At 20.0% G+C, this 14452-nt stretch overlaps 2 protein-coding genes and 1 pseudogene across 3 annotated transcripts; 1 reads left to right on the plus strand and 2 right to left on the minus strand.

Annotated features, from left to right (window-relative positions):
• Positions 1-336: 336 nt before the first annotated feature.
• PADL01_0020200 (erythrocyte membrane protein 1 (PfEMP1)-like, putative) lies at positions 337-2472 on the plus strand (the record flags this gene model as incomplete). The annotated part of the gene is made up of 2 exons (XM_028680439.1): positions 337-351; positions 1270-2472. The coding sequence occupies 2 exons, from the start codon at positions 337-339 to the stop codon at positions 2470-2472; spliced, it is 1218 nt and encodes a 405-aa protein (XP_028541217.1).
• Positions 2473-2783: 311 nt separating this feature from the next.
• On the minus strand, positions 2784-3774 carry PADL01_0020300 (Plasmodium exported protein (PHISTa), unknown function; the record flags this gene model as incomplete). The annotated part of the gene is made up of 2 exons (XM_028680440.1): positions 2784-3509; positions 3634-3774. 2 exons carry the CDS (start codon positions 3772-3774, stop codon positions 2784-2786), a joined length of 867 nt encoding a protein of 288 aa, XP_028541218.1.
• Positions 3775-13824: 10050 nt separating this feature from the next.
• Positions 13825-14351, minus strand: PADL01_0020400 (annotated as a pseudogene). Its single transcript has 2 exons — positions 14198-14351; positions 13825-14060 (listed from the first exon to the last, which is right to left on the minus strand). Coding segments are annotated over exons 1-2 (390 nt in total).
• Positions 14352-14452: the final 101 nt, after the last annotated feature.

Here is a 14452-nt window from a genome sequence, read left to right on the forward strand (position 1 = left end):
AAATAATAAGTATATAGAAATAATTTAGTTGAAATAAAAGAAATATATAGTTAAAACAATTTGTTCAAACAGAAAAAAAAAAGAATATATGGAAATAATTTTGTTCATGTATAAAGTATATATAGACATAAATATGTTGAAATAAAAAAAAAAGAGAGAGAGAGGAAAAAAAAAATATTTTAACACATTTCAAAATAAAAATGAAATTGATAATTTTTTATTAAATAGAAAAATACACAAAAAAAATTTTACATAAAAAAAAAAGGAATATATAGGAATAAATTTGTTAAATAGAAATTATACAGATTAAAAAATTTATTGATATAAAAAGTATATATGGAAATAAATTTAGTTGAAATAATAAGTATATATAGAAATATATTTGTTAAAAAAAAGAAATATATAGGTAAACAAATTTGTTAAAATAAAAAAGAGGAATATACAGAAATAAATATGTTAAAATAAAAAGAATAATATGGGAACAAATTAGTTGAAATAAAAAAAAGAATATATATGGGAATAATTTAGTTGAAATAAAAAAAAGGAATATATAGTTAAAAAAAATTGGTTAAATATAAAAAAGAATATATGGAAACACAGTTGTTCAAATAAAAAAAAGAAATATATAGATAAAAAATTTGTTAAGAAAAAAAGAATATTTCACACATTTCATTATAAAAATGAAATTGAAAAATATTTTAAATAAAAAAAAATACACAAAAAATATTCAGTTAAAAAAAAAAAAAAAATAGAAATGTAGAAAAAATATTTAGTTAAAATAAAAAATGAGAAATTTTATCAGAAAATAATTGAAAAAAAAAAAAATAAAATAAAATAAAATAAAATAAAATAAAATAAAATAAAATAAAATAAAATAAAATAAAATAAAATAAAATAAAATAAAATAAAATAAAATAAAATAAAATAAAATGTAATTAAAATACAAAATGAGAAATTTTATGAAAAAAAAAATATAAAAACACTTCATTTAAATAAAAAATATATATAAAAATTTACTTTAAATACAAAAGAAGAAAACAATTCATTTAAATAAAAATCATGAGAAAAAAATGGAGTTAAAATTAAAATGAGAAAATTAATCAGAAAAAGATACAAAAAAAAATTAAGTTAAAATAAAAAATGATAAAAAAAAAAAACAATTACCTATATTTATTTACATACATATATATCTCAATACATATATACCTATACCCACACATACATATATATATATCCAAACATACATATACATATATTTTTTTTTTGTAGAAAAAACCCCAACTTGGACCTACGAAACTTTTTCGTGTTATTGATATACCACAAAACGATTATAGTATACCTACAAATGAGTCGTCCAATAGATATGTACCATATGGTAAATATAAAGGAAAAACGTACATATATGTTGAAGGAGAAGAACCAGATGATTATCTTCGTGATATATCTTCCTCTGATATTACTTCATCAGAAAGTGAATATGAAGAGATTGATATCAATGATATATATCCATATAAATCACCTAAATATAAAACTTTAATTGAAGTAGTACTAAAACCAAGTAGCAAAACAACATATGATGATACATCTAAGTACCAAAATGATAGTAGTAATAAACTTACAAATGAAGAGTGGAATGAACTAAAAGAGGATTTTATATCGCAATATTTACAAAATATACCAAAGGATTTACCTAATGAAAATATCATTGATGATAAGATCTATATGGATACACAACCTAACATTGTTGATAGTAGTATGGAGGAAAAACCTTTTATTACATCCATTCAAGATAGAGTTTTATATGGTGATAGCGAAAATATATATAATATTAATTGGAATATACCAAAAAATATTAGCTCTAATACTACAGATTATCCAAAATATGTTACATCAAACGACAAATATTCTGGAATTGATCTAATTAATGATTCGTTAAATAATGATCAACATATTGATATATATGATGAGTTGTTAAAACGAAAAGAAAATGAATTATATGGAACAAAACATACTAAACATACATCAACAAATAGAATTGCAAAACCAATAAGTATTGATCCTATAAGTAATCAAATAGAATTGTTTAATAAATGGTTAGATAGACATAGAGATATGTGCAACCAATGGAATAATAAAGAGGAAATGTTAAGTAAATTGAATGAAGAATGGAATAACGAAAATAAAGAACATGAATTAGGTATAACACCCTCAACTCATGATGATATTAATAGAATTAATGATGAAAATTATAATATAATTAATACAAACACACAAATAAATAATGAACGTAATGATATAACATCTCTTGAACATCTTGGATCTACAAATATTCCTCCTAATGATATTACAAGAAACAATAATGGATTTCGTACAAAAAATTTACGCACAAATATATCTATGGATATACTTATGGACGAAAATAATGATATAACAAATGAAGATGATCAGTTGGAAAATTCGTACAATTTTTGAGGATATGGAAAATAATTAAATGAACAATATGTGGAGAATAATAATTTAATTCATAATGAAAATCATTATATGAATTTAAAAAGGATTATTTCTAGACAATATATTAATAATAAATTAAAAGGAGTAACAAATTCTTATATCTAATGCAATATATTTATAAAAAATATATATGTTTAATAAATTTTATTAATATCTAATAAAAGATAAGTTTTATACAATTCAAAACATATAAAATATTTTTCCAATTAATATTTTATATATATATAATATTATTAAAAATAATATATAATTCTTTAAAAAAATTATAATAATTAATTTTCACCCTCCGAAGCTTTTTCAATTTTTAGAAATAATTCCTTTTGATGGTCTTGATATAATTCTTCTTTTAATATTTTAAAAAATTCTAAGAATGAATAAATGAATTTTCTCATATCATCAAGTGTACTTTCATCTTTAATTAAATTAAAAAAATCATTAGTATATTTTTCCTGTTCACGTTCTACAGTTCTATTAAATCTTGCAATGTTTTCTTCCCATATAGTGGCATATACAAGTTTCTTTTTAATACAAGAAGTAGTATCAGAATAATCATTATCTAGATAATTTTGTATTGATTCCTTTAAATCTTTCTTTATATCACCCAAACCTTCTTTTGCAACACGAACTGTGTGCGTCCATATATTTCCAAGATCTTTTGTTGGAGGGCATTCTTTTAATGAACTTAAAACATCTAATAATTCCTTTTCTGTTAAATTCTTTGACAAATCATTATAATTTATATCACTTATTGAATTATTGCTTTTTTTTTCCCCATTAATATTCTTATCATCATGATTAATACTATGTTTATTTTCCTCTACATTTTGTTCATTACTTTTAATATTTCCATTAGATTTGGTTTTATTTACATCTTCATTTTTAACTTTCAAATTTCTTTTCCATTGTGAACCGTTACTTTCTTTTTCTACCTCACCTAAATTGCGTTTATATACATTACAATTTTTAACTATTTCTAAGCTTTCATTTTCTAAAAAATTCTATATAAAAAAAAAATATATATATATATATAACATATATAACATATATTTTATAGTAAATTAATTTATGAAAAAATAAATAAATAGTTATAATAATAATAAAAAAAATATATCACCAACTTACATTCAAAAAAATATAGTAAAATCCAATCACATATAAACTTAAGCACAGGAATTTAAATGAGTTATAACGTAATGTTCCTTTTAGATTAGCATGAGAAGGATGATAAAAGGTTAGAATACTACATTTTTTTTTATTCATCATATTAAAAACTTTTTTATTTTTTTTTTTTGATTAATATATAATGAATGAAATTATGACAAATAATTATATTTATATAAATTCAAAATTAAAAATAATTGAATTTATAATATATATATATATATATATTAGACTTATATATTTTTATAATTTATTGTATTATATAAAATAACTAAAATAATAAAATATTTAATTAAAACCAAAAAAATATACAATTTTCCTTATATATATTTAAACAAAAGTATATGTCTTTAATTCAAGAATATTATGAATAACTTATTAAACAATAATTTAATAATTATTATCAAGTATATATATTGTTAAGTGTGTTTTATTTTTTATAAAATATTCTGAAAATGTATTCTTTAAATACAAAAATCATTATATTTATATATAAAATATGACAAAAATACAAAATAATATTTGCACTCATATTTTTTAATATGCTTTATTATAAATATATTTATGTTTTATTATTTTATGGTTTTGGTTTTTTAATCAGTCAAATCTATATATTTATAACCTTAAGATATATATACTTATATATTATTATAAAAACAAAATATTTTAAATATTTCTTAATTATTTTATATTATGAAATATTATATAATATATATATCAGAACACATATATATTATAATTAAAAAATATTCACAATAACATTATTATAAAATAAAAGGAATACAATATCTTAATGTTTTACTATTATTAGTATATCATATTTGTTTATCAAATATTTATATATATAGTGCTACTAATATTATAAGACTTTAATACCTAAATGGTAATTATACACAATTATTCAAATATATATATTCCATTTCAATATCATACGTAATATAAACCATAATGTTTCATGTAATTATATTTTAACTTTGATAAAAAAAAAAATAAAAATCCTAATATTTATTATTTAAAAACAAAAATATAATATATATATATACACAATCATTATTTTAAAATTCATTTTTTTCTAAAAAAATTATACATTTTCAATAATTTTTATGATATATTCTTATTAATTCATTAATATTACACATAATATAAACACATATCATAAAATAAAATTAAAAAGATGTATTTTTTTTTTTTTATAATTAAAAAATATATATATTATTTTGCGATAATTTAAAATTATTATTTTATCTAATTTATATTTTAATTATAATCCATATGATAAATAAAAATTTATATATGTACACATAAATTAATGTACAATCAATTTTATTAAAAATATGAAAAAATATATATAATAAAATAAAAAAATATCTACACACACATATATATAATGTTAACTAAATATATTATTAAGCCAATCAACAAATATCGATGACGTTACTTTATTATATGCCTCACATGATAATTTGTGACATCCATATTTTAATATATGTGCTCAAATGTTTATAATTATTCTTATCGTTTTCTTTTTTTTTTATCTTTTGTGTAGAATTTTTCTTCCTTTTATAATTTTTATTAACATTATATAATAAAATATATTTACAAATTTTTTTTTTTTTTTTTTTTAAAATATGTAAAATATTGATAATTTATAAGATAATCACAGAAAATATAATTAACATATTATAATGAAAAAATTATATTTCCATATGCTTAAAATAAAAAAATTAAAAATATATATAATTTTTATTTACATATTTTCAATCTACTTATTAGATTCTACTGGAAAAAATAAAAATATGTGATTATATATCATACATATATTTCCATAAAAATATTTAATTGCTAACATATATATATAAGAAAGAAAATATTTTTCTTTTAATTAAAAAGAAACTCTATAACATATATAAAATAAAAATATTTCTAATCATTATATATATATATTAGAACAAATAAATTATCCATAATTCAATATTCCAATATTTCTTAGAAATATTTATTATTATATATATAAATGTAATTTGGGGAAACCCATTATATGTACACATATAAAATTCTTATAAAGTACTATATTTCGAATTTATTTATTCTATTGTAGTAATGTTGAAAGATTTTAAGTACCTCAATTCCTTTAAGTTCTTTAAAAGAACTTATAAAAAAAGATCATCGATACCGCCCATCCTTTTTCGTTTCCTAGGAAAACTTCGGGAAAGTGAATCTTAAGTACATACCCTCTTTATTGTATCTTAATAGAACATATAAATTAGGTATATTTAAAGTTATTACCCCTTTATTGTATCTTAAAAGAATATATAAATTAAGTATATTTAAAGTACTTAACCCTCTTCATTGTACCTTAATAGAACATATAAATTAGGTATATTAAAAGTAATTACACTCTTTATTCCTTCTTGCAAGAACATATAAATTAGGTGTATTTAAAGTACTTAAAACCATCTTTATTGTCTCTTAATATAACATATAAATTAGGTATATTTCAAGTACTTAACCTCTTTATTCCTTCTTGCAAGAACATATAAATTAGGTATATTTCAAGTACTTAACCTCTTTATTCCTTCTTGCAAGAACATATAAATTAGGTATATTTAAAGTACTTACCCCTTTATTCCTTCTTACTAGAACATATAAATTAGGTGTATTTAAAGTTCTTACCCCTTTATTCCTTCTTACTAGAACCTAGAAAGAGACATATATATAAAGTACCTCCTCGACTTTATTATATCTTAAATGAACATATAAATTAGGTATATTTAAAGTACTTAACCTCTTTATTCCTTCTTCAAAGAACATATAAATTAGGTATATTTAAAATACTTATCCTCCTTATTCCTTCTTCAAAGAACATATAATATGAGATAATATATAAAGTACCTCCTTGACTTTATTATACTTAAAAAAACATATAAATTAGGTATATTTAAAGTACTTAACCTCTTTATTCCTTCTTACTGGAACATATAATATGAGATAATGCTTAAAGTTCTTACCTTCTTTATTTCTTCTTGAAAGAACATATAATATGAGATAATATATAAAGTACCTCCTTGACTTTATTATACTTAAAAAAACATATAAATTAGGTATATTTAAAGTACTTAACCTCTTTATTCCTTCTTCAAAGAACATATAAATTAGGTATATTTAAAATACTTATCCTCCTTATTCCTTCTTCAAAGAACATATAGAGAGGTATATTAAAATTTCTTACCCCTTTATTCCTTCTTCAAAGAACATATAATATGAAATAATACTTAAAATACTTATACTCTTTATTCCTTCTTACTAGAACATATAAAATGAGATAATACTTAAAATACTTATCCTCTTTATTCCTTCTTACTGGAACCTAGAAAGAGACATATATATAAAGTACCTCCTCGACTTTATTATATCATAAATTAACACATAAATTAGGTATATTTAAAGTACTTACTCTCTTTATTCCTTCTTACTAGAACATATAAAATGAGATAATACTTAAAATACTTATCCTCTTTATTCCTTCTTACTAGAACATAGAAAGAGACATATATATAAAGTACCTCCTCGACTTTATTATATCTTAAATGAACATATAAATTATATATATTTAAAGTACTTACTCTCTTTATTCCTTCATACTAGAACATATAATATGAGATAATACTTAAAATACTTATACTCTTTATTCCTTCTTACTAGAATATATAATATGAGATAATACTTAAAATACTTATACTCTTTATTCCTTCTTACTAGAACATATAATATGAGATAATACTTAAAATACTTATACTCTCTTTATTCCTTCTTACTAGAACATATAATATGAGATAATACATAAAGTACCTCCTGGACTTTATTATATCTTAATAGTACATATAAATCAGATAATACATAAAGTACCTCCTCGACTTTATTATACTTAAAAAAACATATAAATATGTGTATTTAAAGTACTTACTCTCTTTATTCCTTCTTCCAAGAACATATAATATTAGATAATACTTAAAACATTTATCCTCTCTATTTCTTCATCAAACAACATAGAGAGAGGTATATTTAAAGTACATTCCCTCTTTATTATATCTTAAACAAACATATAAAGAGGTGTATTTAAATTTCTTACCCCTTTATTCCTTCTTACTAGAACATATAAAATGGGATAATACTTAAAATACTTATCCTCTTTATTCCTTCTTACTAGAACATATAAAATGAGATAATACTTAAAATACTTATCCTCTTTATTCCTTCTTCAAGAACATATAAAGACAGATATATATAAAGTACCTCCTCGACTTTATTATATCTTAAATTAACACATAAATTATGTATATTTAAAGTAATTACTCTCTTTATTCCTTCTTGCAAGAACATATAAAGAGAGATATACATAAATAAAGTACCTCCTCCCCTTCATGTTCCTTAAAGAAACATATAAAGAGGTATCTTAAGTACAATCCTTGCAGCTACTTGACAACATACGCGATGTTTCTTTGTAGCAAATATATAAACCTTGATCCTATCCACTAAAATCCTTTTGTGTCAAGCGATATGATGTAGATATCATCATCGAGACACATCTGTGTAACTGTGACGATACATTAGTATCGCCCTATATAATCCTTTTGTGTCAAGCGATATGATTTAGATATCATCATCGAGACACATCTGTGTAACTGTGACGATCCATAGGATCGCCTTATATAATCCTTTTGTGTCAAGCGATATGATTGAGATATCATCATCGAGACACATCTGTGTAACTGTGACGATCCATAGGATCGCCTTATATAATCCTTTTGTGTCAAGCGATATGATTGAGATATCATCATCGAGACACATCTGTGTAACTGTGACGATCCATAGGATCGCCTTATATAATCCTTTTGTGTCAAGCGATATGATTTAGATATCAACATCGAGACACATCTGTGTAACTGTGACGATCCATAGGATCGCCTTATATAATCCTTTTGTGTCAAGCGATATGATTGAGATATCAACATCGAGACACTTCTGTGTAACTGTGACGATACATTAGTATCGCCCTATATATAATCCTTTTGTGTCAAGCGATATGATTTAGATATCAACATCGAGACACCTCTGTGTAACTGTGACGATCCATAGGATCGCCCTATATATAATCCTTTTGTGTCAAGCGATATGATTTAGATATCAACATCGAGACACTTCTGTGTAACTGTGACGATACATAGGATCGCCCTATATATAATCCTTTTGTGTCAAGCGATATGATTTAGATATCAACATCGAGACACTTCTGTGTAACTGTGACGATACATTAGTATCGCCCTATATAATCCTTTTGTGTCAAGCGATATGATTTAGATATCATCATCGAGACACTTCTGTGTTAACCATGACCATGATGGGTATTATTATCTACACTCCTTTGAACGAACCATAACAATACTCGGTATCATTCTTGGAGTTTCGATGATCCATCTTTGAAAATCATGAAAATGCATAAAACCCTAAAACCCTGTTCCCACAATATAGACATTTCTATATTTTCTCAAAAAATATTAACATCCATCAAATTTAATGTATCTACACATTAACAAATAAAACACACACATATAGCCACGTTAACAAAAAAACGTATTCGCTACAGTTTCTGTGATAAATATTTATTCACATACAATATATATGTACCTATATATTTATATCAAAGGAATATAATTAAAACATATTTTTAATTCATACTTCCCGATTTAATATACATCACTATCCTTTATTGTAATTAAATCATTTTTTTTTTTTTAGATTAACTTACACCTCCATATGAAATGAAAATTAAAATAAAATTGTCTATTCTTTTTAATCATATAATATATATATATTTAGTAGTACACTTTTTTTTTTAGTTTCTTGACAAAAGACAACATATAAAAAACAGTAACATTTCTCTAATAAATGGTTTATTATTAAACATAATATTTGGTTTTGTGATATTTTATTTATGATACAAATTAAAACATTATCAAATTTTAATGATATAAAAAAAAAGAAATCTTTCACTATACACATTATAACCTATACATATATTATTTTAATAAGCAAACCTCATTAATACATATCTTTTATATTCATTTATATTTTATATGAATTGTCGTTCTTATAATAAATATATATAATATCATTAATCAAATTGGAATAATTTCGTTTATTTTAAAATCAAGTATAAGAAAAAATTTAAATAAAAAAAAGTATATATATATATATATATTTATATATATATATTAAAAAAATTAAAATAACTTCTCTTTTTTTTTTTTTTTTTTATAATATATTCATAAATTTATTCAAGCACACAATCCATATCTTTTTCCTGTGCTCTTTCTTTTTTCTTATGAGACTTTATACCATACCATTCGTGTATATTTATTTAAATTCTTGATAATTTATTTTCTGAAACTCAAAATATTTAACAATTATTATATATAAAAAAAATATTTATTATAAAATTTGTTGCCAAAATAATATAGGCACTAATTTTTCATCAGGTGCTTTTATATGGGTAATAATATATAAATATTCTGTGCCCATATCAAAACAATATATTACCAAAAATAAAAAAAATATATTTTTTTTTTAAAGTATAAATTAATTTTTCTTATATACTTAACATTTAATTCATAACGTATTTTCTAGCATATCATGTCCAGTTTTATCTACTTTCAAATAACAATAGGTACCAAACACTTATACAATATTTTAATATATATATTTATCCCTATATTAATTCATATTTTTAAACATAAATATATAAAATTAAGTTAACATAAATAATTCATGAACTTAAACTTTTTTTTTTATTTTCTCTTTTTGGCTAGCTACCTAGTATAATTTAACAATAAAAAAATAAAAAATCATATAATATTATGTTTTCCCTATAAACATATAACAATTTATAATATAAAACAATATTTATTTTTCAATATACCATCCAATCATTACAAAAATATATATAAGCCTTTTTTTTTTTTTTTTATCTCTCATTTTCAAGTACGTTACTGACACATTTGAGAATATAAAATTAGTTAATAATCTGTTATAATATACTTGGCATTTTTTTTAAAATATATATGTTAAAAAAATTATCATACTTTTATAATTAACACAATTAAGGTTATATATTTATATTATTATATGTACATTTTTTATTTTTCTTACAAAATTAAAAACATTATGGAAAATTATATACCAAAGTATATCACATTATAATATATGCTATATATATATATATATATATATATATATATAATATTTATTCCATTTTTGTCGTGACGAAATATAAAATGCATTACATAAAATTAAAGATTATATTTTTAATGACATATATACATATAATTTTAATTTATATGTATTATCATAACATGTTCAAAAAGCTTTAAATATGACATATATATATATATATATATATATTTCTCTTCATATGTTTATACGCGCACATTTTTTAAGCATATATATTTTTAATTTATGATTTAGATTTACATATTTATATTTCACATTGTTGTTCTCAAAATTTTTAAACATTATTTTTCTTAAAATTTGGAATTTATTTAATTATTAATTATTTTTTCATAATTATATTATTTCTATTTTGAAAAAAAATATATTTTTATTTCAAATAAGCTATAATTATAATGCATATATTTTTTTATTTATTTATATTAAAAACAGGTCACATATATATATATATATATATATATACACCTTTGTACGTGTTTTATTTTAAAATGATATACTTATATAAAATAAAAAAAAAAAAAAAAAAAAATCATATCTCAAAAGAAAATTATTTTCATAAACCACATATCAAGTATCATATTATATATTTATTTATAAAATTAAATCAATTTAAAATTAATAATAAAATTATTTTCCATAATATAAATATATATATACAACATCCTTTAAAATGGTAAATAATATATACATATTTTCCCTCTTTTCGGGAAACTAATTAACCCATTGTTTATGATAATATATTTTATAATAATTATATATGATAAGTATTTTATATATTATTATAAAAATATATATAGATATAAAAAAAAAATATATAGAGATATTTATTTTTTATAACACGTAAAATGATAAAACGTATTCACTATTTATAAATACATTAAAATCAAAAATATAAACTATTATATTAAAAAAATAAAATAATTTGAATAAATAAAATTATATATTTCAAAATATCTCTTATATTTTATTACTCAATATTCAATAAAAATTGAAAATAATTGTTATGTTACAAGTATTTGTTTAAAATGTTTTTTTTTTTGAAAAATATATATTTTTCGTATGCATTTTTATTACTTTTAGTACTATTATCCAAGACCGTAATATAAAAAAAAAATAGCAAAAATATATATATATATATAAGAAAAAAAAAATGAAATTTTTCTATTTTTTTTTTATTTTTATATGTAAAATCATATGATTTATTTAATTATTTTTTAATTTATATATAATTCTATTTAATTTTTATTTTGAGCAATTGGAAAAAAAAATAAAAAAACAAGACAAAACATATATAATGAAAGAATTAAATTATAGGAAACATTAAACTGTTAATTCTGATCGTACAATAATGCTATCAATGAATAATTATTGCTTTAGAAACGCTATGATTTATTCAGTTTAGAGTTCATAATATAAGTCCAATTTGATTATAACATAATTGTAATATTATATTAAATAAAAACCATATTAGGAATCTCGTATGTTTGGTTATAAATTTGATTGGCTGTGTTGAGGAGTTAGGAGAATTTAATTTTGTTAGTTTGAAAAGTTATAATTTTAGATGGTTCATAGTTAACTAGGGTAAAATAAACTTAATTTGGAAGAAATAATGTGTAAGTAATAAATTAAAAAATAAAAAATATAATAATATAATAAAGTAAAAAAATTTATAAAGTGGCTCAAAAAATGTACAGCTTCAAACACAGAAGAAGGGATATAAAGAGAGATAATGCCAGATTAGTAAAAATTTCAAAATGTGTTAGAGTAATTAAAAACTGGAAAGTCATTACACAAATTATGAAAGAAATAAGGAGGAAAAAAACAATAAAGAATTTTGGAAACAATTAGGATTTACAAATTAAATATAATTTAATATTATTATTTGTAATAAAATAAATGGAGGACTTGTTGTTTATGTGTTATGATATTTTTTCTTTTTCAATATATATTGTAAGTATATATTATATATATTCCTGATATATTTATTTATTAATAAATTATTAATGTATACGTTCTCATATGAATTTGTTTTTCAGTTCGACTTATTGTTAAAGTGTTAAAAAAAAAAAAAAAATGGGTAGCCACAGTATATTTTATAATTCACTTAAAATTTTTTTTATGTTTTTATTCTGTCATTTAAGATAATTATCTTCAACTTGGACCTAAAAATATTGAGATCCTTATTATTTTAGAAAGGGGTACACACATAAACATGTTTTATGATTTTAAAAATTTAAATAAAGTATATAGGTGATAGCATATATGTTATTAAACATTTGAAGTACTGGCCGGTATTAATTTTTTATCAAAGTTTTTATTATATGTTAAATATAATTAAATTTATATTTTTATATATCTCCAAATATAGGAGAAAAACAAAAAAAAAAAAGAGAGATATATAATGATTAATGTATTATTAAAAATATAAATTTAAAGTATATGTCTTACCATATTAGGGTGACATAAAGAGAATTACGTATTTTTAAATAACATTATATCATTTGTATAATAATTTTTTTTTTTTTTTTTTTTTTCTAATCAGTATTAAAATGAATATGCTTAAATGAAGTTACTAAAAAAGTACAATAATTATATATATTAAATATTGAAATAACAAATTTAATTAAAAATTATACTATATATATATAAAACTAAAAAATAATTTAATATAGAAATCTGGTTCCTATATAATTTTTATATGTGATGTATTAATCCAAAATTCTTTACTTTGGAATTTGGTTCTTCTTTTTTTTTTTTTTTTTTTTTTTGTTTGTACTTTTTAGTTGATAAAATTTTGTGTTTGCTTATTTTTTCCCCAGTGTATATATCTACTTCGTATTTCAAATATAAAAATAATCGTTATATTTTTCAAAATCTACGGATGCTACATATAACGTGATTTTTATTGTATTTTTCTATATCACTTTCAATTTTTTTATATAACTTCCGTTGTTTATCTGGATTTTCCTTAGCCATATAATAATGTAAGAACGTTTTAAATATATCTTTAGTCTTATTATTAAGATCCATAGTATCAACTATACTATCAGCATATCTTTCGTTAATAAGGCGTAAATTATGTCTTAATTTGTATTCATGTGTATCTTCATTGAGTAAAATGATTGTTCATTCCTTTTAGACAGATTTATTTTGTAATGTTATTTTTTTCTTCTTCCTTCATTGGATCTTCTAGGATTCAACTGCCTTGTTTATGTTTTTGATTATTAATATGAAGTAAAACCTAATTCAGATCTTTCTAAAGATCTTGATTTGGATTGTAATTCATGATTATCTTCATTTTTATTGTTCTGTTGATTTATACATTTAACATTTTGTATAGATTCATATGTAGATTCATCAGACGTTTGTTCCGATATCAATCTTATATATTTTGAACTAATTGGATCATATAATGCTTCTTGTAATTTTTAACAAAATTTTGAATATATTTCTAAAAATAAAATAAATAGAATATATATAAATTAAAAATATTAAA

This window comes from Plasmodium sp. gorilla clade G2 (genome assembly GCF_900097015.1).
Source record: "Plasmodium sp. gorilla clade G2 genome assembly, contig: PADLG01_00_25, whole genome shotgun sequence".
NCBI lineage: Eukaryota > Apicomplexa > Aconoidasida > Haemosporida > Plasmodiidae > Plasmodium > Plasmodium adleri (nom. inval.).